Consider the following 26,580-nt stretch of genomic DNA (forward strand, 5'->3'; position numbering starts at 1 on the left):
ATAATCCAAGACCCCATTAAAGCGGTCATCTAATCTTTATACGACATGTCAGAAAGTGGACTCTACTTGAAAAAAGAATAGTAGGCTTACCTTTCAGGAAAAGATGCTAGGTCAATCTTTGTATTGTCTGCAATTATGAACACAACAAAAATCTGTTAAAATAGTAATGAAGAAAGTAAAAACTTAAAAAATGGTGAAATTAATCACTTGAAAACACGGCCGTATCAGACTTTTTCCTATACAAGCAATACAAATCACATCAGAAGAGCTGGGGGTGGAGTCAAAGAAAAATTGCTTTGGTTTACAGCCCTGCTTATAAATTGCGAAGTAAGAATATGCCAAAAGTCCTTTCAGCCAATACTTAATAATCCAGAAAGTCTGATAATCTGAAAGGCATTTCCATAAAAAGAAAATGCAAAATAATGTAGAAATTCTTCAAGATCAAGAGCAGAAGAATGAACAGAGCGGAATAGGACATTTTTTTATTTTTTACCAAAAATGGAGTCTGCCAGCTCCTATGTGCCCCATAAACTAAACCTTTAGGCTCTCATAGAAGTTGAAACGCTAAGTTATGTTCCATTTGAACAGGACGACAGTAGTCTAAACAACTTCACAAGCGCTGGCGTCACCGCTAGTTTGTTAGCGCTCGTGCAGAGCATTTAAACAAGCGTATCAGTGAAGGTTTCTCACTGGCTTTTTGCTGAGCAGGGAGCGTTTAGACTCAGTGAGATGCCAGGGATGATTTTCATGCTGGTTGAAAGTGAGCGATCAACAAACTGTAAATGAATAGTGCGCGATGGCTGTGCATTTAGACCTGGCGACTATCGCGCAAATTCATTTTTTTGAACACATTTTGTGCGATAGTCGTCCCGTGTAAATGGCCCCTTCAGAGGATGTGAGTCTTAGGCCCCCTGCACACAGGTGGAAATTCCGCGGCGGGATTTCCCACAGAATTTCCGCCCGTGGAAGCTGCCATAGGATTGCGTTAGAAAAGGCAATCCTATGCAGACGGCCGCGATTTGTCTGTGCGAAATCCCGCGTGGCAAACAAATCGCGGCATGCTCTATTTCTGTGCGGAGCTCACAGAGCCCCGCACAGAAATGTCACTCCCTGCCGCTGGCTCCGATCTGCGCATGCACAGGCTGGGCGGCAAGCGGCACATCACAGAGTCAGAGCCGCGGGAGCAGGTGAGTGCTGCGCTGCTCCCTGCAGGGGCTCAGGTCGTGTCCCACTGCGAGAATTCTCGCAGCGAGATCCGACCCGGCCGTCTGCAGGCAACCTTACTTTCCCCATCGTTCCCCTACTGTGGGTTATCAAAGCCACCACTGCATGTACACCTCAGACTACTTGTGCGCGCACACAAAATGAGAGAACTAGTGACAGATCTGGTGTGTTTTATATATACACACCTTTCTATAAACATCTAGTCCAGAATATTTGATTATCTTGCACCTACCAGGCCCCATTGATGTTGGATTAAATGAGTTTTGTGATTAAAAAAAAAATAAAAATATCTGTACTCACCTATTCCTCCCCAAGCAGACTCCTTACCGCATCTTCTCCTCCACGATCTTCGCCAGTCCCCCTGGTCACATTTCCTCCAGCCAGCCGGATCCTCTTCTTGTTATGAAGCATGCATTCCTCGCATTCTTCTTCTTCTTGCCCGGCAATGTCAGCTACGTCACTGTGACGTAGCGTTCACTGGCTTAGAAGGAATGCTGGTCTACTGAACATGCACAGTCTCTGCAATAGCTGGACACTTCCTGCTAGGCCTTAAATGCTACATAACTAGTGACGTAGCGTACATAGCTGGGCAGGAACAAGAATGCCTATGAATGGACGCTTCGTCACTGGAAGCGGGAGAATCAGCCAGCTGGAAGTGAGGTGGCCCGTGGAGACTGCAGGAGACAGGAAAAGATCGGCGGTTAGAAGAGGAGGTAAGTAGGCTGCCTGGGGAGAAATAGGTGAGTATTAGAGATGAGCGAGCGTACTCGGAAAAGCACTACTCGCTCGAGTAATTTGCTTTATCCGAGTATCGCTGTGCTCGGGTCTGAAGATTCGGGTGCCGGCACGGAGCGGGGAGCTGCAGGGGAGAGCGGGGAGGAACGGAGGGGAGATCTTTCTCTCCCCTGCTCCCCGCTGCGACTCACCTGTCAGCCGCAGCGGCACCCGAATCTTCAGACCCGAGCACAGCGATACTCGGATAAAGCAAATTACTCGAGCGAGTAGTACTTTTCCGAGTACGCTTGCTCATCTCTAGTGAGTATAGAATTTTTTATTTTTTTTTTTAATTACAGAACCCCTTTTAAGAAATTTTACTGTATGTATTTTCTTGACTTCATATATAGAAAGAATTGGATTGGGCAGCACTGAACAGGCAACTTGTATTGCCCAAAACAACAATTACGAGCGATTGTCGTCCCGTGTAAAAACAGGACCCGAAAGGGCAAGTGAGCCAAACACAGGTTGCTTGGTTCTTTTTGCTCACCTAAAAATGAAACGAACGTCACCTGTTTAAACAGGCAGTCGTTCGTCAATGAACTCTGAATTGAAGCGGCTGGCTGGAGAGCTCTCTGCTGTACTCCGCCTCCATTCAGTGAGCAATTCTCCCTCTTGTGTTAAAGCACAGGAGCGACTGTCATCCCATGTAAGGCTGGGTTCACACAGGGCGGATTTGCTGCGAAAATTCCGTCTTGAATTTCACTGCAGCAAGTCTGCCTGCGGTCGCTAATCCTGAGATTAGCCAGCCATGTGAACGAGATTTGTGGAAAGTCTCGTCAAGACGGGAAAGCCAATTCATCGCGGCAAAGCTGGCGCTGCATCGCAAATTTCCCGGGCTGCAGCATGTCAATTTTTTTTCTCCGTTGCGGCTGCGCTCTCCTCTATGGACGCACCGGCCGCAACGGAAAAGCGTGCAGCCAAGCCGCTCCAAAACCCGCGGCTAGGTGCCGCAGGTTTTGAAGCAGCGCTTTCCCAGCGGAAATCTTGTGGTTTTCCGCTGCAACCAAACTGCGAGATTTCAATCAGGATTCCGCCGTGTGAGAACCCAGCCTAAAAGTTCCCTACGTTATGCACGTATACATACCTTCATTGTTTGGGGGAGGGCTCGGACTGGTATTCGTTAAGGCTTTCTCCTCGGGTGCAGCACTGTTGAGCTGACACAGCACTGCATCCACGATTGGCATCACCATGGCAGCTGTCGATGTATTACTCAACCACATGGACAACAGAGAGGTACAGCTCATGAACCCCAGTAAAAGCCTAAGATACAAGAAAAAAATCAGTACTTATTAGGAGAAAAAAAAGTGAATTTATACTAAAAAAGGATTGTCCACAATTAGAAAAAACATGGCTGTCTCTCCCCAGAAATAGCATGATTCTTGTTTATGGAACCCATCAGCCATTAGAGCTCATTCACATTCTAGTAAAAAGGGTTCCGCTGCAATACCATGTCATTCAATGATTTTTACATGGTTATGAACTGCGCAAGAATACTGGACATTTACAACATATGCTCTGCAGATATAAGAATCCTTTGTATAACATAGGGACAGGACAAAGCAGCTTTTTGCTGCAGTGAGACCTGCGGCATTGTGTTTGGACATTAATTGTAAGCTAAGAGATGCTATTCCTGCACTTGAGTGATGAAACAGCCCGGAGGCCCACAACAAATGCTAGTCGCTGCATCCCCTGTCTGGAATCAGGAGCCATGTACAATGTACATAGCATCAATATTTAATGCTGTATACATAGTGCGGAAGGGAGAAGTGCATCTGCATAGGCTATATACGGGATATCAATACCCAGACGGCCCTCGCCATTTCATATACCGTGTTAATTAACATCTGAACGTGTTGTCAGACTACATTATTTATCACTGTGAAGCGTCGATGGAAGTCGGGTGCTTGTAGACGGTCGGAAAGATGGAAGAACAAAGGCCGAGGCTCTCCGCACAGCAGCATCATGTGTTTAACAGATCCATGATGCCACTTTGGTTTTGTTTAGAGAGAATTCCAGCGGATCCGGACAGTTCTTAAACGGGGTCCATTACTTTGCATTAAGATTTCTGGTATCTTCGAGAGAATAGTGAACGACTATTTTTATGCAGGATGAAACTCAGAGACAAGTAAACGCATAGTGCATTCATGTGAATGAGTTCATTCACACAAATGCCATTTGTAACCCTGCCCGAAAAATTACCGTATGTCCTCTTTTTGTGAGATTCTTGTTCAAGAATTGCTCATTATTTTCTACCAGAGTATAAGAAAAAATAGCTCTCACTTTGCATGCCATGCGACTGCAATCCATTTGTAAAAACACATGTGAGTATAGGGACAAGGAAGTAAAAAATGTATGTAAAAACACGTGCAAATCGTGAGTGGAAAAAAAAGCATCACAAAAATGAGGAGCAAATCCATGGGGATAAAGAAAAACAAACAAAAGAAAAAGAAACAATCACGTCAAGGCTGGATTCAGACGACTGTATATCGGCTCGGTTTTCACGCCGAGCCGATATACGGTGTTCTCATCCGCATGGGGGGAGGATGGAAGAGCCAGGAGCAGCAGCTGAGCTCCTGCCCCCTCTCCGCCTTTCTGCACTATTTGCAATGAAAGCAGGCGGGGCGGGGCTAAATTTTGGGAATTAGCCCCGCCCTCATCCCGCCTCTCCTTATTGCAAATAGTGCAGAGGGGCAGAGAGGAGGCACAGAGGGGGCGGGAGCTCAGAGCACTGCTCCTGGCTCTTCCAGCCCACCCCCCCCCGCCCCCCCTGCAGAGAAAGACACCGTATATCGGCTGGGCGTGAATACCCAGCCGATATACGTTCGACTGAATCCAGCCTAAGGCTGGGTTCACACGGGGCAGAAACACCACGGACATTTTGTGGAATGTCCGCGGCGGGACCGCACGGAAATTCTGTGAGATTTCTGCAGCAGGAAGGCAGCTTCCACACCTGCGCTGTTCGTCGTGGGTCTGAAGTGGCTTTTCCACCTGTATTCCGCTGTGGGAATCTCTCCCTATTAGAGATGAGCGAGTATACTCGCTAAGGCACATTACTCAAGCGAGTAGTACTTTAGCTGAGTATCTCCCCGCTCGTCTCTAAAGATTCGGGGCCAGCGCGGGTGACAGGTGAATTGCGGGGGGGAGCGGGGGGAAGAGAGGGAAAGAGAGATCTCCCCTCCGTTCCTCCCCGCTCTCCCCCGTCACTCCCCGCCCCCCGCCGGCCCCCGAATCTTTATAGACGAGCGGGGAGATACTCGGCTAAGGCACTACTCGCTCGAGTAATGTGCCTTAGCGAGTATACTCGCTCATCTCTACTCCCTATAGAAAAGAGAGAGTCGGCAATGGAGATACAATTGACATGCTGCGGATTTGAATTCCGTGCAGCATGTCAGCCTCAGCGCGGCTTGGGCACAGTGTGTGGAAGAGATTGTTGCAAATCTCTTCCACTTTGCTGCTTAGTCTTGGGCTTAAGATTGCAGGTTGAATTTCCGTGCGGAAAGTCCGCATGAAAATTCCGCCCAGTGTGAACCCAGCCTAAATGGTCAGTTTTTCAGCAAAATTGGACTCGCTCGTGTGGCCCAATGTCCAGTGGCGGATTCGATTTGCGGTACCCACGTGGGAGATCCGCCCATAGGGATCCATTAGCATCCGCAGAATGGTAAAAAGCATGCGGATGTGATTTTTTGTTTCCCGGTGTGCGGATCGCGCGCGCAGGAAGAAATCACACCATGCTCCATTTTCCTTTGGATTCCATACGGATGGCAATGGAAGCAGTCCAATCCACGAATCGCCCACAGCTGTCACTGTGGATGGGCCGGTGATCCGCAGGAAAGCGGGAGATTTGAAAAAAAATAAAAATTTAGAAATTAAATTTAAAAAAAAGCACGGCGCTTCCGCCATGCTGAAGAAAGAAGATCCGGCTGGCAGAGGCGATCCGTGCTGGAGAGGTAACAAAATCTTTTTTTCTCTCTATGTCCGCGGATACGGCTGGATTCCACTGTGAGATTCAGCAGTGGAATCGGTGCATGCCAGTGGACACTGGGCCTAAAGGGCAAGGTATCTTAGCGTGGAAAGTCACCCTTACCCATATAACGCTTTTAAAGTCCTTATTGAAAGGGCCTCTGTCATCTTGTTTCAGGCCCATGAACTAGGTCATGAGGCTCAAAAGGTAAGGGAATGGGGAGTCCAGTAACTGTGTTTCCTACCCACAGGGTCCCCCATTCCAGCTCGGTGTCCCAGAGAAATCAGCAGGCGCACGGTGACTCTTTACACAAGCTTGTACACACGTTCTCCCAAAGAAAGGAATGAGAGCGTGCACACAGCCTTGTGAGAAGAATCACCCTGTCTGCACGCCGAATTCTCAGGGGTACAGCATTGGAACAGGGGACCTAGCGAGCATAAAAAGCAGCTCCCTGGACCTGTCCCCTTCGATTTGAGCCCCGTAACATAGTTTATGGGCTTAAAGTTGTTGACAGAGTCCCTTAAATGTCTCACGACTGAAGCACTTTCTCAATGTGTTCTGCAAGATGAGAAGATGCTGACTGCAACATTTGTATTTCCGTAGAACCCGGAGAAGTTTCTGCCCCCATAATCTTTACTTTATCATATCTAGATCTATGGGGACGGCCAGAAACAATTAAAACTGCTGCCGTTGTAAAATCTGTGACTTGTAGGTTTAGTATTAGAGATGAGCGAGTATAGGTTTAGTATTAGAGATGAGCGAGTATACTTGCTAAAGGCAATTGCTCGAGCGAGCATTGCCTTTAGCGATTACCTGCCCGCTCGAGACGAATGCCGGCAACGGGCAGGGAGCTGCAGGGGAGAGCGGGGCGGAACGGAGGGGAGATCTCTCTCCCCCCCCCCCCTCCGCTTCCTCCTGCTGACTGCCGCTACTCACCACTCCCCCGCGCCGGCACCCGAACCCTCCGTCTCAAGCGGGCAGGTACAGGTACTCGCTAAAGGCAATGCTCGCTCGAGCAATTGCCTTTAGCGAGTATACTCGCTCATCTTTATTTAGTATCCCTTTAAGAAAAAGTACTAATAAGTTGTTCAAACTCTATTCCATAGGAGTTCAATAAGATGCCATCAGGCCGCCCGTTAGCAGCTATTAGTAGGTTATGTGCCAGCAGCTACCAATAAGCAGTTCCCACATCTGGAACATAGCGTCATGCTGTAACAGGACACTGGGGCAGGTGACGTCTTTTGCCGTTTAATATCGCTTTCTGATGGTTATTGGTAATCGCCCACGTGAGGCCTTCTCAAATCGCTATAGCAAAAGCCATATGGAGCTGCAATTAAATGCAGAGAGCCACAAAACGCGTCGTATGGATTCTAGAAGCTTTTAATTTTCCTCTCTCCTGAGAAATCATTCAATGACCATTTCAGTAAAATACTGGATGTCATCAAAAACAAGGAACCTTTTCGTTCCCTGTACAATACTGCATCGGCTCCGCAAAAGAAAAATCTATATTTCTCTGTAGGCTTTGTGTACGCCAGTAACACCAGGTTTCCGAATCAGCCTCTGAAAATACCTGACACCATCAGCTTTAATTTAAAGGGGCTGTAGGAGAGGACAAAAAAGAAAGGTCTGCTCAGCCTCATTCACTTAAAGGGCGAAAACACATTTTTCCATCCCTGCTCCCTCACCTGATTGTCCATCATACTTTGGAGGTCTCATATATTTTGCATGCAGTGCAGCCTCCTGTCTGATGCTTATCAGCCCCAATCTTGATGCTGAGATTTCCCCCCTAGTCACTTTCTCTAGCTCTGCTAACACTCCCATGATGCACCAGTACAGCATCATATGACTAGCTAGAGCCAAATAAGAAAGATGGAACAATACCTCTGCAGCGCCACCTATTGGAAGGCAGCAGTCCTGCAAGTCAATGTTAGACTCTTTATACAAGCCTTATAACAATGACTGAGAATTAAACAGCTGTCTGTGTATGGTATTCTGGCACGGTTTTAAATTACCAGTCGTTGTTATAAGATTTGTATAAAGAGTCTAACACTGACTTGCAGGAATGCTGCCTTCTAAAAGGGGCGCTGCTGAGGTATTGATCCATCATCCTTACTTGCATATTTCCCAGAGGAGCATGAATGGCCTTATAAGTCTCCTCACTCACCTTCTAGGTGTTCTCCTTAAGGAGAAAGGATATCGCTCCCTAGCTAGAGTCAGTACCATCTCTGACAGACCATAATTGTACAGTCAGGAGGATGAGCTGAGATCTTCTCTGTTAGAACAGTGATAGAAACCTCTAATCATCAGCAGTAACTGTGATAGGAGTTTCTGTTCCCCCATGAAGAGCTTGTTTGGTAAAGTCCATGTAATACCATCATACAAGAGTTATGCTGTTAGCAAAACAAAATCTTTGAGAGAGCATAAGGCCTCCTGCAGACGGCCAGGTTGGATCCTGCTGCGAGAATTCTCGCAGTGGGATGCGAACCGTGCCCCTTCAGTGACTACTCACCTGCTCCCGTCGTCTCCCCGTTCTACTATGTGCCGGCTGCTGGCCAGCTGGCACATGCACAGAGCAGAGCTGGCGCGTCACTAGTGACGTTTCTGTGCAGGACTCTGCAAAGCCCGCACAGAAATAGGACATGCTACGATTTGTTTACCACACGTGTTTTCACACAGTCAAGTAATTCTCAGAAGGTCAGAATGAGATCACATGACTGACCCGAGAAGTCCAAGAAGTTTCTGATAGAAAGGAATAACCAGTCAAGGTAATACTAGCCTACCTATATATATATATATATATATATATATATATATATATATATATATATATATATATATACTGGGGGGTAGTTACACAATGTATGCAGAAAAAAAAATTCACAGGAATGGCCTTTTAAAAGGGGCTGGTTCGTCAGAAACAACCCGTTACAAAATGGGATTCCCTCCCAGCAAACAAATGATGTTGCCAGCACGAGTTACGGCAGGTCATTCATTCACCCAGCAGTGGTATAGAATTACACAACTGCAGTTTAGATGGATGACCGTCCACATTTTTAAAGGATGGCAGGAGTCTGCTAGAAGAGAAGCCACTTGTAAAAAGTGACTATGAACTTCCCCTAAAATGTCTATATGCCCTAATAGGTCTTATGAAGATAAGCCCTTTAAATGGGAACAAGCTGCAGTACCAGACAGAGCCCATGGATAAAAGTGGTGCTGTTTTCAGAAGAAAAAAAAAGCAGAACCCCTTTTTTACTACTTCTAAACAAACCTTAAAAAGCGATAAGGCCAAGAAGTCGGGTCAGCACGGCTCCCATCAGTGAGCAGTGATACCTGCAGTACTGCACATGACCACCGCTGCCACTGATTGGTTACAGTAGTCACAAGGTATTTGTTTGTAAACAACAACTCGGAGGACCACCAGAGCTTCAATGCTGGAGAGAAGAAGAAGAGAACTGCTCAGAGGAGCAAACCATCTCTTCACTGCAGACGTGGCTTTGCAATGCTAATTAGGCAGCGACTCGTTATCAGATTTCTGTTAAAGTCAGATAGCAGGTACCCGTATGGGAGATTTCACAAGACGATAAAGATCTTCTTTCCGTTGCTGGCATCATGACAGCATATAGAAAAAAAAAACGACGGTTTTATGGTCACAAAGATACTAGACTCTCAGTTATCTCTCAGAGAGGGGAGAAATACTTAGAATATAGCTTTTTAAAAGTTTCAGATTAGTTGCAGAGCTGGAAAGTCAAACTTGTACGAGACTTAAGGAATTCACTGAAAGTCTATTGATGACCTATTCTCAGGCAAGAGCATCTATATCAGACCGATTGGGTTCTGCTGTTCGGGAACCCCGCTCATCACCTCATTGAAGAGGCAGCAGGGCTCAGATGAGCATCCCTTCTTCTCAGGCCAGTGACGTTTTATTCATTGGTCACATGGCCTAAAAGCAACCTAGTCTGATTCAAGTGCATGGAACTGAGCTGCTATACCAGGCACAGCCACTAGACAAAGTACAGCGCTGTGCCTGGCATGGACTGATGTGACAGCGGAGCTCACTTGAGCACTGCTATCACTTCAAACAGCTGATCAGTGGGTCTTGTGTGGCAGATCCCCACGAATCATGACCTACCCAAGTCAATAGGTTAGTATCGGAGAACTCCTTTAAAGAGTACCTGTCACCAGGTCCATGCTGCCCCGGGCCAATGCAACATAAAATCGGGACAGGCATAGATATTGCAGGCACTTATGTTTTATTCTGAAACTGTACTGCAATTCAAGAAAAAAGTTTTGAAAGTCTGTCGGGAATGGGGCTCTGGGTCATGGTGGCCTCTCTCCACCTAGATCGCCTAGACTCACAGTTCTCTCCCTGTTTGTGTGGAGGAAGAGACACGTCCGTCTATGAAATCCAAGTGGGAAGAGGCCGGCGGAGCGCTGACCCCGAGACTCCCATTCTTGGCGGATTTCAAAACTATATTCTTTCTAAAAAACGCACCAGCACTTCAGAATGAAGCATACGCATCGGTAATGACCGTGCCTGTCCAGAGTTCAAGCTGTCTATGGTTTTGGCAACATGAACCCGATGACAGGTTCTCTGGCTTGGTTTATAATGAAGAAAAGTTTGAAAGAACCTGCTGATTTCCACGCAGCTTCCACGATACTAGGAAAATACGATTAGCTATATTAAGCAATAGAAATGCCAGGGGCTGATCGGTAGCAAACCGAATTATGCCCCGAGTGCTGTAGAGAACCCAACCGTACTAACTTATATTTGATAGGTTAGCAAGAGGAAGCGACAGATGGATGGTAAAAAGACTACAGAGTCTAACTTCAGAGTTTGTCGGTTACCATGGAAACACAGGTCTGCATTTGACCTGAACACAAAACCGTATGTAATTCTTAATTAAGACTATTAGCAAAGTTACTTAATTTTTCATTGCAGATGCACTGGAACAGTAAAAATAAAATGGATTGTAAAGGCGGACTTTCCTTTTATATCATTTTGGTACTACTGTACGTAGAAACGCTTTAAGAGGGACAATCAGGTAATCGTCCAAAGCCCCGCATTCTTAACCCCTTAATGACATGGCCTATTTTGGCGTTGAGGACCAAGCGATTTTTTGGTATTTTTTCATCTCCATTTTTCAAAAGCCATAACTTTTTTATTTTTCCGTGGACGCGGCCGTATAAGGGCTTGTTTTTTGCGTGGCGAGCTGTAGTTTTTATCGGTGCCACTTTTGGGTACATAGACAATATCGTAAAATTTTTAAATATTTTTTTTATGATAACAGGGAGAGAAAACGCATAAATTCTGCCATAGATTTCTTTTTCTTTTTTTTACAGCGTTATTCATGCAGCATAAATGACACACTAAATTTTTTCTGCGGGTCGGTACGGTAACAACGATACCAAAATTGTTATATTTTTTTTTAGGTTTTTACACTTTTTGCAATAAAACCCCCTTTTTTGGAAATCTTTTTTTTTCTCTATAGCTGCATTCAAAGTCCTGTAACTTTTTTATTTTTCTATGTATGGAGCTCTATGAGGGCTTATTTTTTACGAGACGAGCTGTAGTTTTTATTGGTACCATTTTGGGGAATGTACGGCGTTTTTGATCACTTTTATTGCATTTTTTGGGAGGCAAAATGCTAAAAATTAATCGTACAAAATAAAAAGTGTGTTCAACTTTTTGTACACTTCGTTACGGACGCGTCAATACCAAATATGTGGGGTTTTAATTTTTTTCCCTTTTTTATGCTAATATTAGAAAAAGCATAAAAAAAGGGGTTTTTAAAAAAAAATTTTTTACATTTTTCTTTTTTTACACTTTTCTTTTCTTTTTTTTATACTATTTGAGTCCCTCTGAGGGACTTACAACACTGTGCCTATGATCGCTGTTATAAGGCATGGCAGAGCTACTGCTCTGCCATGCCTTATCGCTTATACAGCGATTATAGGCACTGGCAATACAGGACGCCAGTGTCTGGCGTCCTGTTGCCATGGCGACAGGCCGGGCTCTCGCGATGACATCGCGAGTTCCGGCCGGAGACACAGAGGGATTGCGATCCCCTGTGAACTCTTTCCCTGCCGCGATCTACTTAGATCGCGGCAGGGAAGGGGTTAACAGCGGGCGGCGCATCTCTGATGCCCCCCCCCCCCCGCTGTTGCAGCGGGACGCCGGCTGTGACTGACAGCCGGCTCCCGCTGCGGGATAGCGCTGGATCTTATGTGATCCCGCGCTATCTCCAGGACGTACCGGTACGCCCTGTTGCGGGAAGTACCAGGCTGCCAGGACGTACCGGTACGCCCTGGAGCGGGAAGGGGTTAAAGGGGTTGTGCATCTTAGCTCAACTCTTTTAATAAAAGGGGTGGGGTGTCATTTTTGTGCACTCGCAACACACCAGTGGAGAGCAGCGATGGAGGTGCTCAATTGGGAGGCAATCTATGCCCATCACTAAGGGTGCTATTACACGGGCAACTGTCGGGCGATTAAGTGACGAACAGCCATCTAAACAATTATTGCTCTTGTGCTTTTACACAGGAGCGATAATCACTGCGCCAGAGATCTCCGCCACCATTCAGAGTAAACAGGCAGTCATTCATAGATGAATGACTGCCTTTTTACACGGTCCAAAAGTCACTTGGTTTTGAGGCAAGATGAAAACCAAGTGATTCCAAAAAGTAAGCGATTCTTGCTCACTTTACCCTGTCAGGTCCCATGTTGACGCTTTTTCGAGCAATTATTCCGAGCGACTGTCGGTCCATGTAAAAGTCCCCTATATGCCAGTAGCCTCTGTGCTATGTTAATATCCTGTTCCCCTGAAGATAAGCCCTACCCCGAAAATAAGCCCTAGCTACACTACATTAAATTTTTTTTAAAAAGAGAATACATTACCTAGCAGGCTCAGTTCAGTTCCCTCCCGCTGCTCTCTAGCGGTTCCCGTAGTCCTCAGCCACTTGTACAACATCACTTCCTGATTACGGGAATTATAAATTCCACCTTTAGGAAGTGATGGCTGTGATTGGTTCTTCCACCGCTGATCAGCCAATCAATGCAGTGCTGGATAAACCAATCACAGCAATTGCACTGGTTCATCAAGCGCTGCATTGATTGCTTCTTCAACCAAGTTCAGCCAATCTCAGCCATCGCTTCCTAGAGGCGGGATTTATGAATCCCATGACCAGAAAGTGATGTATGAGCAGCCAAGGACTGTGGGAACCGTGTCGGAGCTGTAGAGAGCAGCGGAAGGGATCTGAACCGAGCCTGCTAGGCAAGTATAATAAGACCTCCCCCAAAAATAAGACCTAGTGCCTCTTTGGTGGCAAAAATTAATATAAGACAGGGTCTATTTTTAGAGAAACACGGTAGTAGAGGGGTCTTGTTGATATTATTTTAGGACATACTATTAAAACTGTGTGCATGATAGGTCTAATTCGTGCTTGCTACACACAGCCACTAATGGAGCCATTGCAATTTTGCTATGAATATCAGTCCTTTGTCACCCCACTTCTCTGATCTTACGTGATGTAAACTTTTTTTACGCAACTAAAGGGATTTGAGTTTCATGATAATTATTTGACGCCCTTTAAACCAAGACCTGTATTTCTACCTACGGCATAAGAGGTGGGATACTATTTTTGTCCTGCGATTCTATACAAGTGTTGCCAGTACTCGGATACCTTGGGGAACACAAGCCCAGTGTGTGGAGGCTAATTGTCAACTACATGTTGACATGTCAGAGCAAGCAGAGATGACTTAAGCTACAAGAAAATGATAGAGCGTTACCAGCTAGGGTGGCTTCCCACAGACAGGACCATCCAAAGTGCAATTCGTTTGTGTAAATTCCACTTCTGAATTGAGGATGCCAGACAGACGACACCGAACAGCAGCAGGTGGATATCTTTGAAGTATTCAGATGCCACCTGCAAGGAAAATCAAAGACAGTTTATAGCACAATGTGGTCATTTCCTAAACGCTGCATACTCCAACTCCAAGATGCTAGTGCTCCGTTCACACGGCAGAATAGGAGTTGGATTTATATGCACCGATTCCACCTCAAAACCTGTGGATCCCTGCTGTAGATCTCATGTCAATAAGGGAGATATTACTGTCACCCCCCCCCCCCCCCACATGTGGATTTGAAATCCGCGCAGCATAGACAACAGTGCAGTTTTTCATTAAGCAACAGGGCGCAGATTTGCTGCAGATTCCAGAGCAAAAGTCCACTGTGTAAACAAAACCCTGATATGTGCCAACTGTTCGCCAACTTATAAGACAATGATGTATTTCAAGGTCAGTGCTGCATAAATAATATACAGTGCTCGCAAAAGTAGGCCGGGCTCACACAAACGGTTTTGCATTGCGTATTACGTACACATAATGCGCCGTAAATGGCCTCAATGAAAGTCCATTGATTTTCATTGCTCCACTCACACTTGCGTATATTTATTGCGTATGTCACACGAAATAAAAGAACGCAGTATGTTCTATATTACTGCATATTACCTGCATAAGATTCCTATTGTTCTATATGGGTGTGTTCGAAACGCAGTGCATACACAATTATATTGCATATGTACTGCATTGTTTTTTTTTGTTTTTGTTTTCTTTTTTTACACATGTTGCTAGGAGAGATGAGAAGGAAATTCCAAAGAAGAAGAAACTCGGAAGCCAATGCAGGACAGCGTGATTAAAATACGTTGTACATGCACAGGCATACGCAAGTAAACACACGACAATGCACAGCTCTATACGCTGGTAGAATGCTGCGATTTTTACGCGTGTTCCTATACAGTCTTGTGAACCAGACCTAAAGGCCCATTTAGACACAATGATAATCGCTCAAAAGATGTCGCTCAAGCGACTTTTGAGCGATCATCATTGTGTCATTTACAGCGCTTGTCTTCTGCATCCAGATGTTTTCTGCATGGAGCGCCCGGCTGTTATACAGCTAAGCACTCCGTGCTGTTTATGAATAACAGAGTTGGTCCGCTCTGTTCTTCATACTCAACCCGTTATCAATAGTATCAGCTGTATCCCACTGTGAATCCCTGATAAGGCTCATCGTTGTCTTTCAGCACGCTGAAAGACAACGATGAGCGACGGGATAACGAAAACTGCACGATGTCAGTGCAGCTACACACAACGATTATTGCTCAAAAGAAAATTTAAGAAAATGAAGCGGCTAATGAATACAGATGAAGCAAGTCCTTACATAATCATGTCTGAAGGAGCTGCTGGAGGCCATAATTCACTTTTTTATATTGAGGACAGGGCCTTCTTCAGGGTCCTGTACAGTACACAGTGTGACTGGTAAAATAACATGGAGCTGCCCGAAGGAGCAGCTCATGCCGGCACAGGTGGAGAGCGGTAAAGGACATGTAGTACCACACTGTACTCTAGGGAGGCGCTACTAGAAATACAATGAGTGCATGCTCTGCAGTAATACAAGTGTCTTAGCCTGGGTTCACACTGGGCGTATTCCCATCGGAAATCTCGCGGTTTGGCCGCAGCAAAAACAGCGAGATTTCCGCCGGGAGAAAAAGCCGCGGCGGCTTTGAAGCGGCCCGGCCGCTCGCTCTTTCGCTGCGGCCGGCGCTCCCATAGAGGAGTGCGCGGCCGCAGCGGAATGAAAAAAATGGAAATGCTGCATATATTCTGAAACTGCGGCTGCGGCCGCCGCAACCGCGGTACCAGCCGGACTTACCGCAGCGGATTGGCCATCCCGTGTGGACAAGATTTCTGAGAAATCTCGTCCACATGGCTAGCTAATCCCGAGATTAGCGGCCGCGGGCAGATTTGTCACGGCGAAATTCCGCGCGGCAAAACCGCCCTGTGTGAGCCCAGCCTTAAAGTGAAATGCCCATGCTGATTGGCCGATTGTCCAGCCAAGTGCCTGTGCCGCAGTTCCAGACTGTCTGTGACGTTGTAGAGTGAATTTACTTAAAATGGCCCAAGAAAGGCCACTGTATGGTGAAAATATGGTACCCCAGGCCAGTGTAACTTCAGGGATTCATCAAAAGGGTGTTCAATAGGGAACGTTTGCTTTAGTACATATGTAGAATTTCATGCTTCCATCCAGTAAAAAGGAATCACTCACCTCACTAGATTTCATGATGCCAAACAGTGGAAACATAAATGCAGGAACCAGCGCTGCGGCCCCCAGAGGAATGGCCTCTGAAATCCAGTACGAAGCTGTGACCAGTAATATATAAGCACATGCTGCCTCCTGAAAAACACAGAAAACAGGGTTACAATAACAATCATTGCCGAACCTTAAAGGGATTGTCCAGGATCTCATCAAAATGGTCAATGTCCGTGCGGGCTGTGGAAACCCGTCCTAGAACAGGCTGAATGCACTTCTAAACCGTAGGGAGAAGGGGGCAAAGCCTAATGCCACACCGTCTGGTCCCGTTAGGCTGAACGGTAAGCCGGATAGGAACGAATAGTGTGGTGTTAAGCTGTCCTCTAGCCCCACTCCTTTACACCTCCCACCCCTATTAACCCGTCCTAGGATAGGTTTCCACAGGCGACCATATTGTTGCATTCCCGAACGACTCCTCGCACAGCATTAGCATACATTTGGGAAGATTTATCAAAAGTGATGCAAGAAAAAGTGAAGCAGTCATCTTGGCGATTGGTGTCCGTAGGACTTTACGCCAGTGGTTTTCAAAATTGTGAATGTAAATTGGGCTGCAATACCCAACACCGCCTGTGGACACGAGCGGCGCTGTTTTGGGTATTAAAAAAATTAAATCTTAACGACAACCCTTTAACAGCACAAGCCAATGATCTGGAATGACAGTTTTCTCGCGGGATCATCGCCTGTATATAAACATGCCTGTGGTCGACCAGCACACGAGCCAACTCATGTATTCGGCTTATCGTATTTGTCAGCACATCTTCCCGAGGAAGGAGGCCATCGAGGGATATAAAGAGCATTGTGATGAAATGTTGTATTATTCATGCCCATACCAGCGATCATGTAAATGGTAATACTGAATGCCAACCAGCGTGCCATACTGCCGATCAGCGCTTGTTAGCGGGCGGAAAAGCCATCTGTGTAAAAAGTTCTAACATGTTTATTCAAGTGACAGACAAGAAGTTAAAGGGCTCGTCTGCACTTATTTATTCACTGAGGACCTATAGGTCATTAGTAGTTGGTGAATGGAGGTCCGCCGCTCGGGACCCCCGCCCATCAGCTGATCATCCAGTCCGCTGTCCAGTACAGCGGGCCGGACGTTGTCATAAGCGGTCAGGGGAGGGAGTGCGGGCGCCAGATTCACTCCCATTGAAATCTATGGGAGAGCCACGCTATTACAGCACTAAGGAGTAAAAAGTAGGAGTTGACTCCAAAATGGCGCATTCAAAATGCCTGTCATTTTGGTCACATGCAAAACCAGATTACCATCTGTCAAACCGTTTTCATTCTATATGGGCGTTTCCACAGTTTCGAGACACCCTGTACAGCAGCAATCATTTTAGATCTTTTTTTTTTGTTCTTTCTAGAAACAGCGCCACTCTTATCTATAGACAGTTCCTGGTATTGCAGCTCAACTCCATTAGCTTGACTGAGGCTGAAGGAGCAATACCAGACACAGCCTGTGGGTGGAAGTGGCGCCATTTCTGGAAACACACATTTTTAAAAATCAGAATAAAGGTCTTCACGGTTCCTGGCGACATGACTGAGTCATCTCAAGGTGGAAAAGGAGGTTTTACATCTAGAAAAGGAACCCTCTTACTAGACTCCTCTGTTAATGAATGATTCAGTGATCACTGACATCAAGCCCCAACTTTAAGTCTCAACGGAGACATGAGTAACCACCAGCGAGCAAACTTCCTGAAAGTCAGACGACCGCTTTCTAATATTTTCCACACACTAAGTTTCGCACTCTTCCCCGCCGAGGTCTTCCATATACTTGTGTGAACGTAGGCGGCCCAGCTGCAGCTATGAACACTGCGATCACAGAGGCCAGAACAGACCTTCTTTGTATCCCGCAGAACACGTATAGAGTGTCCACACAGAAGAGGACTGCATACGTGTAAGACGCATACAGGAGCCTGTCTGTAGAATGCAACGGAGGAAGGTGTGAGATAAAATACTATAGCAATCCCTTAATATTACTGTAACCCAAAGAGAAGAGGATAACAGGGTCTCCCGCTGATGGAAACCCCAGCGATCAACTCAAGTCAGCGGGTAAACTTCAATTCCCCTACAGAGCAAATTAATCAGGATTTTCCAGGACTTTATTAAGGATGGCCTTAGCCATCAACATCAGGACAGTGGGGATCCAACTCTGGGGCCATGGTGCTCTGCCTCTTCACTGTTTACTAGGCACAGCTCTATACATCTTCTAGTGGTTGTGCTTGGTACTGCAGCTCAATCCAACTAAACTGCCTAGAGTACAACCCTTACATAGCTCTACCTGGGAAATAACAAAGAGGCTTCAGTGTAATTGTTGGAATAATCTGTGTGAGGGTTGTGCCTCTGAGGTCCACATTACTTTACATTTCCTATAGCCTATACATTACGCTCCGTAGTATACGGTTGGCGTTGGTGGACAGGCAACACCTCAGCCTATCTCCTAGAAAGGCAAATCAATCTATAGGTGAAGGAGCTCCACCCCTATCTTTTCTTATGGTCACCCTAAGACCATGGCCACATCAATCAGATGATCGGCGATGGCGCCAGAAGTAGGACTGATCTTATACTGAAAACCTATTCCATGGATAAGTCATCAACATTAAAGTCACGGAAAGTTGGCGTAAATTGTGTGGGATTTAAAAAAGGTTTGTCTTTGAGGATTATTTACGATCTATCAATTTGATAATATAGTCAATGGGAAAAAAAGGCTGATGAGACTAATGTGGCCGTTTCTGTATATTCTATAGACTATGTGTCCCTATCTGATGAAACCCATACTGAATGGATATGCCATACAGATGGATTGCAATCGCAGTAAAGCTCCATTGACACTGGATTCACGGCTTCGTTTGTAAAGCAGCCATGACGGATATGACAGATCTGTTACAGTTCCTCATGGACTTATGATGGACACTTCGACCTTCTGCTTTGTTTTACTGGTTGGAGTAGTGCAACCTGCTCCATAAGGGCGCCCACCCACTGGCGTTTGCGTTTTCCGCAGGAAAAAAACGCAGCGTTTTCGCCGCGCTTACCGCGATTTTTCCGCGCGTTTTTCGCGGCGTTTTCGCGGCTTTTCCGTGAATTTCCATTGACATTCATGGGTGCATTAGGAGAAAAATAAGGACACATATGTAACTGACAGTTCCTATGTTAAAAACGCAAACGCAACGCAAAAAAAACGCCAGTGGACAGGAACACATGTTATCTCTATGCCTCTGCAGGAAAAACGCAAAACGCAGGTAAAAAAACGCCAGTGGGTGGGCGCCCTCAGTCTGGTCATCAAATGAGAAATACTTCTGTATGCTGGACCCGGGTCACATAAAAGCTGCAGACTGACCCTGCATAGTATAAAGTACATGTGATTTCACATATGGAAACCAGATGGGGATGGCAGGCCCAACGTCTGGAAGCCCCAGCAATCAGCTGACATAGCTGGGATAAACCGCGGACAACCACATATTTCAAACTAGTGTAATGCATGGATCGGCTAATGTGGTTTTTAGGAGTCCTAGATGTCCCAAGCAGGGACCCCCCAACCCTCTATACAGTCCACATGCACTAGTAATGGCCCTTTTACACAGGCCGATTCTCGTTTGCTCGACAGACATTATCACCAGCTCATTCGCGCTCGGGCGGCCCGCTTAGACTGCATGATTCCCGTTAGAACAGTGCCGTCCTCGGGCGCCTATCATTACATTCCTATGACTGAGCGAGAAGTGTTTAAACGGCACGATAAGTGCCCGAGCCGGCGCTGGTTGTTATGTCGGATGCAACTGAACGACCAATGAGAAGCGCGCAATTCTTGTTAGTCGTTGGCTGATGTTTAAACAAGTAGACACACGGACAGGGGTCATCTCGTTGAAACAACCCTTTTAGCTAATGAAGATGCCTTCCTCTATCCCTCGGCACATTCCTTTCTTTCGGGTGGACCGGTTCAGGACTGTTCCCACAATTATAACATTGTGCCTGCGGTGAGACTTTAAAGAACTTATAGTTCCCTACAGTCACCTCCGTCATTGTGTTGCTCATGAATTTTCGACAGGCCGGCTTTTCAAGATTTCCTTGTAAGGATGACATAAGTGTGTAAGACGTTCTGGAAAACTCACAGATCATGGTCTGTTGGGGGTATAGGAAGACTGGAGCCGAGACTCACCCAATAAATGTACTTATTTACATTCTAAATGGGAAATCCTGATAGTCCGACACTACTGCTACGTAATCGGGAGCCTCACAGAAGCATCACCCTGGTTCACGCGGGTCGAAATCCCGACGGAAATTTTGCCGTTTTGCCGCAGCGAAAATACGCAAGATTTCTGCCGGGAGAGCGCAGCCTCAAAACCGCCGGCCATTAGCCACGGGATTTGGAGAGGCTTGGCTGCATGCTTTTCCGTTGTCACCAGCGCCTCCATACAGAGGAGCAAGGCCACAACAAAAGAAGAAAAAAAAAAAGACATGCTGCGGCCAGGGGGTCTGTGCAGCAGCACCGCCTTTGCCATGACGGATTATCCATCCTATGTGGACGAGATTTTGGACAAATCTCCTCCACCTGGCCGGCTTATCCCAGGATTAGCAGCCATAGGCGGATTTGCCGCAGCGAAATTCGCCCTGTGTGAACTTAGCCTTAGGGGACGTCCAGACTTACCAGAAAAGTTTACAAGAAAGTTTTGCTGCAGAGTCACCAGGGATTTCCCCCCATTTTTCGTAAGGGGGCAGTCACACAAACCATATTCTCGTGTAAGTCGGACAAATCTCGCCCAAATATGAAATCCATTCTGAATTCACTTTTTCTTCGCAGCATCTTCTATCTTTGGGCTCAGCTCCCGTACGGAGAGATACTGCAGCGTTGCCATCCTGTGCGGACAAACCCGCGGTCCGTTCTTGTATTTGATTTTTAGGGCATCTAAAGATGGGCGATTTTGCAAACCCACATCCGGCACGTGCGAAAATATACGTAACATGCTCTATTTTTGTGCACACATTTGCACACTCAAGGCAACATAGCAGCGCGCAAATGTGCACCGCTGTCCGCACAGAATCACGCACTGAACTGCGCGATTTCGCAGTGATAGGCCGCCTGCAGACGAGCGGGTCGGATCCGGCAGCGAGAATTCTCGCCGCGGGACCCGACCCAAGAGCCTGCAGGGACGAGCGCGTACTCACCCGCGCCTGGCGGCCCCGTCTCTTTCATGTGCCGGCTGCAGCGCAGCCGGCGCATGCGCAGACCGGAGCCGGCGGCCGGGTGAGTGCGAGCCCCGCACAAAAATAGGATATGCCGCGGTTTGTTTGCCGCGCGAGATTTTGCGCGGCCAAACCGCGGCCGTCTGCATAGGAGTGCGTATTGTAATGCACTCCTATGCAGACTTTCAGTGGCGGAAATCCCGCGGGAAATACCGCCGCGGGATTTCCGCCCGTGTGCAGGCGGCCTTAATCGATAACACCAGGAACTAATTAGGCTGCTCGGTCATGGCACGGTGTGTCCTGCACCAATACGAATAGACCCGACAGCGTGCAAAAGTATAAGAGAACGAGCGAATACTCCTACGATGCCTTGGGTGCGCCAATGTGCTCAAAAATAGAACATATCACATATATGTGCCAAAATTTAGCGCAAAAATGCAGAATTTGAGGGAGCCCATGGGTTCTATTCTCTGCGGTTTGCGCAGGCGATTTTGGTCTGCAGAAGCCCTCATAGTGCGATTACGTCACGCTGTCACGAGAATATATACGCATACGTTCGTCTTGCAGGGGCCCTTATGCAGTTTTCTGCATAGAAGACGGATAGCTAGGACAGAACGTCATGTGAGAAGAGCCTAACAGAGCTGCGCCGTCGCTGCACGGCCGCTAACCGCCTGTAAATACTAATCAATAGTGAAATCAATGCCGGCTATAGACACGATGGCGCTGGGCTGTGCCAGCTGTACATGTGGTGGGTGACACAGGAGAGCCGTGTGACTCTCTGGTACTCCTAGATGGGTTGTGTAAGACTCACCACATCCGCCCAGAGAACGACTCTGATCTTGTAAAACTTTTCATGTCTGAGTTTGTTTACAATGCAGGTATAGATCACCCCAAAATGTATGGGAAGTGGAGCCGCCGGACGGTCTGGCGAGGTCATCAGACACCCTCCAGTACTGGTGGCAATATTTTTTTTTGGCCCTCTCTTAACCCCTTCAGTGGCAGGTTTATTATTACCATATTATGGCAGGGAAATCTCTGGGGCTTGCTGCCCTGAGTATGCAGTAAAAACCCCGGAAGATTTTAGATGACGGCTCAGTGCTCGACACATTTCAGCACTAGAGCTGTCCACGGAAATCTTCCGGAGTTTAACTGCATGGTCAGTGCAGCAAGCCCCGGAGATTTTCTGGGCGAGCCACTAAAGGGGTTAATGCTTGTAAGGGCAGATTCACACGGGCGCATATGCAGAGGATAGAACCCATTGATATCAATGATTTGCTCACAATTCCTTTTTTGGCACACACACGGCTTTGTGCACTAAAAGGTGAAGTCTATAGGGATGCTCAAATGCATGGTGCAATACGGGATGTGTAATACGCTGCGGAATTGCGCAAGGAAAACTTACACGTCTGGAACTCATTAGGCTAAATATCCATTTAAATCTGGGCGTGGTTGTGTCTCTCCGCAAAAAGAAACATCTCCTGCGAGCGCGTAAAGTACAATAAGTGTGCAAAAAAAGCCTTATTTAAAGCAGAAATACGTTGCGCTGAGGCATGCACAAAACCGCGTACGCCCGTGTGAGGGAGCCCCAATGGCGTATATGACGCCGGCGCTTCATTCAAATTCTCACGTACGATTTTAGTGATTGGAATACCCCTTTCAATACAAAACCTTTGGGCACCTTGGTCCCATAGAAACGTACATAATTGTTGGTAATATAGGGATATACGTGTAATGTACACCATCAAGACAACCCCTGTAGTAAGTTTTCAATAAGGCCGTCTAACCATCGCACTGCATGCTAGGTGCCCGCGGGTGCGATGTGATGCCAGGTTTCCCATTGAAAACAATGGGAAACACTCCACAATCCTGCGCCACAGAACTGCGCCGGAGGATCGCCACTTCCCCGAAGTGCTGTGAGGCGGTTTTAATTAAAAATCCGCAGGGATATCGCATGTTGGCGAGCGCGATATCGGGCGAGTTTCTCTTCATTAGGGCTCCTGCACACGGACGGATTTGATTTGCCGACGGCTGCCCCCGGATTCCTCAGGCAATACTGCCCGCTGCTTCCTGCACCCCAGCGGAGATCAGCTGTGGATTCAGCTGGCACAATCGTCACTACGGAAAGGTGGCAGGATCCGCGTCATCGCGTGGCATAATGTGTATTGCGCATGCGCAGCAGTCGGCACTTCCGCAGTACAGATAAAGAAGAATCCGGATAGGTAAGCGGGTCACCGGCCGGGCACAGGCCGGATCTGACCCCGTCGTGCGCAGGAGGCCTTAGGCTGGGTTCACACGGGACGGATTAGCCATGGAAATTCCGTGCCGCAAATCCGCCCGCGGCTCCGGTTTTACTCTATCAATTTCGATGGTGTTTCAAAGGAAAAAAAAATGTTGAGGCCTCCGTTTACTTCCATTCAGGCAGGTTTCCGTTTTTTCTTGTTTTGTTTGGATGGGAAAATAATGCTGCAAACTGCGCTATTTTTCTATCCAAAGAAAACGGAAAATTGGCGGAATGGAAGCAGACGGAAGGCTTTCTGGGTTTTTTTTTTTTTGTTGTTTTTTTTTAAGCCCCATTGAAATTAATGGGAAAAAACAAATCCGTTTTTTTTCAGTTTCTCTCCTCCAAAAACGGATCAAGGAGACAGAAACCCTGAAGGGCCCCGACGCGGGCGTGATGGCAGCTTAAGAAGGCATGTTTTTTTACATACGTGAAAGTGCCAGTGAGTACAGCCTCTACTAATAAAGGCGGCGCACTATACGCCCCATTCGCGGGGCGCACTGCGCTACGTATACTCACTAATATCAGCCAATTGATGGAGGTACTTATCAAAATGTGAGAGACACCTGGCTAGTACACGGCGACATTGCATACCAGCTGCGTACCGACTGTCGCCATGTACTATCTTGGCGCTTGTGCCAGCATAATACGGTATGTGCCAAGATAGACCATGCTGAGATTTTTCTTGTGCGTGTATTTTGCGCAATTCGCGCGAGCAGCAATATGGCCGCCTAGTGAGTGGTACAGCATATTACGCTATGACCATTCGTTGGCGTGAGACAGCCCTTACTGACATGACGATTGCCATCTGCGTCAGTAAAAGGGGGCGTGGCCTGCTACCCACAACAAATACCTGCAGTTCATCAAACGTTTGCGGGCACCTGCCGCTGAACAGCAGGTGGGCACCATGTTGGCGTATACACGGCACATCCACCAGTCGTGATAAGAAGTCTCCCCCGATCTATACCTTAAACAGCTTCTAGGAGACGCCATTGCTATTGGCATGCAGACGATTTTTTTTTGTGTGCAATTTTCGGGCCAAAAAAATTAAAAATTGGTCCAAAAATCGCACGCAAATAAAATCCATCCATTGAATTGATTCATTCACACGAGCGATTTGTCACTCGGTCCGAAAAATCGCAGCACGGCCCATTCTTGTCCGAGATTCGGGCATGTAAGGCGCACATCAGACAATACACGCATGCGGTCCAGCGCACGTCTCGGGCGCAACTCGCAATCGTTAATGCGCATACAGCATTATTATCACGCGCACAAATAATACGCTGTAATCTTAAACTGGTCTGCGTGCGATAGGCAGAGAATAGAGCCCATCGGGTACAGCGGGCGCGTTCGCATTTACGTATTCGGCACGCACATTAAAAAAAAAAAAGCAGCATGCCCTACTTTTCTGCGTATCAACAATCCCCATAGAAGTCAATATCGGTGCGCAATACGCAGGGAATGGCGCGATATGCTACGCAATTCTGCCAGAAAAAGAACTCATCCGCTGGAACGGATTAGGCGACTCAGCCATTCCAATTAGTGCGGCTTTGTTTGCCGCGTACAAATGAACATGCCCTGCGGACGGAAAAAGTACTAAGATAATGCGCAAAAAAAGTTGCGAAAGTGCTGGTGTGACGCGGCTCTAGCGTTCATCCACATTGGCGCCTTCATGTACCTTTCACGTACGCAGGTAACATACATGAAAAAAAAGTGTCAAATCGCGTTCATTTAAAGTATACGATTCCGTTTTTACAACCGTCTGCGCGGTATACGTTTTGATACGCCATTTCGTATACCAGAAACGTATACGTTTTTCACTGTAAACAGGTTTTTCGGCCTTCGTAAAGTTTTTTTCCCCCTTTATGGCGCCTGACCACAAAAAAAAACGTGTACGTATGGAAACATACGGCCGTGACTGCCATTTAAATAAAAAAAACATATACATTTTCATACTTTTTTGTCGCCGTAGTAAACTACACTTCAATCCCACAAAAAAAAAAAAAAAACGTACGCATTATTTGACGCCGTTTAACCCGCTATGACCTAAACGCTCCGCTGTGCGTTTCCCGGGTTCCCGTAGGACGGCGCTCCGGGCCTTTCTATACCCCGCCATATAGATAACAATAACTGACCCCAAGAGCTGACAGTCTACACACAGCACAGTAACAGCCCCCATGTAGATGTCTGCAGCCACCCCCTCCCCCCATAGCAGCAGCCTTTACCTTGCTCTGTGCTACCAGTGGCAGGGGAAGGAGCAGGAGAGGCAGCACAAAAGTGATGATGAGATCCCTCTGATGCCAGAGCTGCTGCAATATAGACATTGCCATGTGAAGACACAACAAGCCCGGGATCCAGATGGGCAGGGGATGCTGCAGAGGAGGCAGGGCCGGGGCATGCATGCATCCAGGGGGGCAGACAGAGAGGAGTGAGGCCGGGGGGACTGAGCACCAGGATGGAGCCTTCTTCTCACCTCAGCATGTCTGGGCTCTGCAAACCAAACACAAGGGGGAAGAATGAGCCCGGCTGCAGACCCTCCCCCATGCGATGGGCAGGCGGTGAGGAGAGGGAGGCTGTCTGCCGCTGACAATGGAGCTCTGCATATGAATGTGGTCAGCAGGCACCCGGCGCCACGTCACTGCCAGCCCCCCAGAGCCCGGGAATCACCTCACAGGCCTGAGGAGAGGGGAGCTCGGAGGAAATGCTGCATTGTGTGCGACACCTCAGGCGGGAAATGCAGCAGCCGCCGAGCTCTGCCTCCTATGGCTGCTGGCTGCCCACAGCATCAGGGGCAGATGTGCGCCTTCTTGTGGCTTCTACCCCCTAGAAAAGGGGCTGTTTATACCCTTATTACCACCTTCCCCGATCCTGGGACAGGTTTCTGTCAGGTTTGCCCAAAATTGAGGCGGCTGGCAAGGTGTCCTTTTTATATACCACCTTTCTTTCCCCTGTTCTATGACGCGTTTCTGTCAGGTTCGCCCAAAATGGAGGCCGACGAGGTGGCCTTTTTATATACCACC

At 47.2% G+C, this 26,580-nt stretch overlaps 1 protein-coding gene across 1 annotated transcript in view; it reads right to left on the reverse strand.

Moving 5' to 3' along the window:
• Positions 1-26,044, reverse strand: part of LOC136582322 (solute carrier family 13 member 1-like) — a 51,609-nt gene extending 25,565 nt beyond the window's left edge. The window contains exons 1-5 of the mRNA XM_066583243.1: positions 25,786-26,044; positions 16,060-16,188; positions 13,746-13,882; positions 3,086-3,261; positions 91-127 (exon numbers count right to left, since the gene is read on the reverse strand). Coding sequence (XP_066439340.1) covers positions 91-127; positions 3,086-3,261; positions 13,746-13,882; positions 16,060-16,188; positions 25,786-25,962 — 656 coding nt within the window. The 5' untranslated portion in view covers positions 25,963-26,044. The remainder of the gene's footprint in view (positions 1-90; positions 128-3,085; positions 3,262-13,745; positions 13,883-16,059; positions 16,189-25,785) is intronic.
• Positions 26,045-26,580: the final 536 nt, after the last annotated feature.

The sequence above is a fragment of the Eleutherodactylus coqui genome, chromosome 11, assembly GCF_035609145.1.
Source record: "Eleutherodactylus coqui strain aEleCoq1 chromosome 11, aEleCoq1.hap1, whole genome shotgun sequence".
In the NCBI taxonomy this organism is placed as follows: Eukaryota; Metazoa; Chordata; class Amphibia; order Anura; family Eleutherodactylidae; genus Eleutherodactylus; species Eleutherodactylus coqui.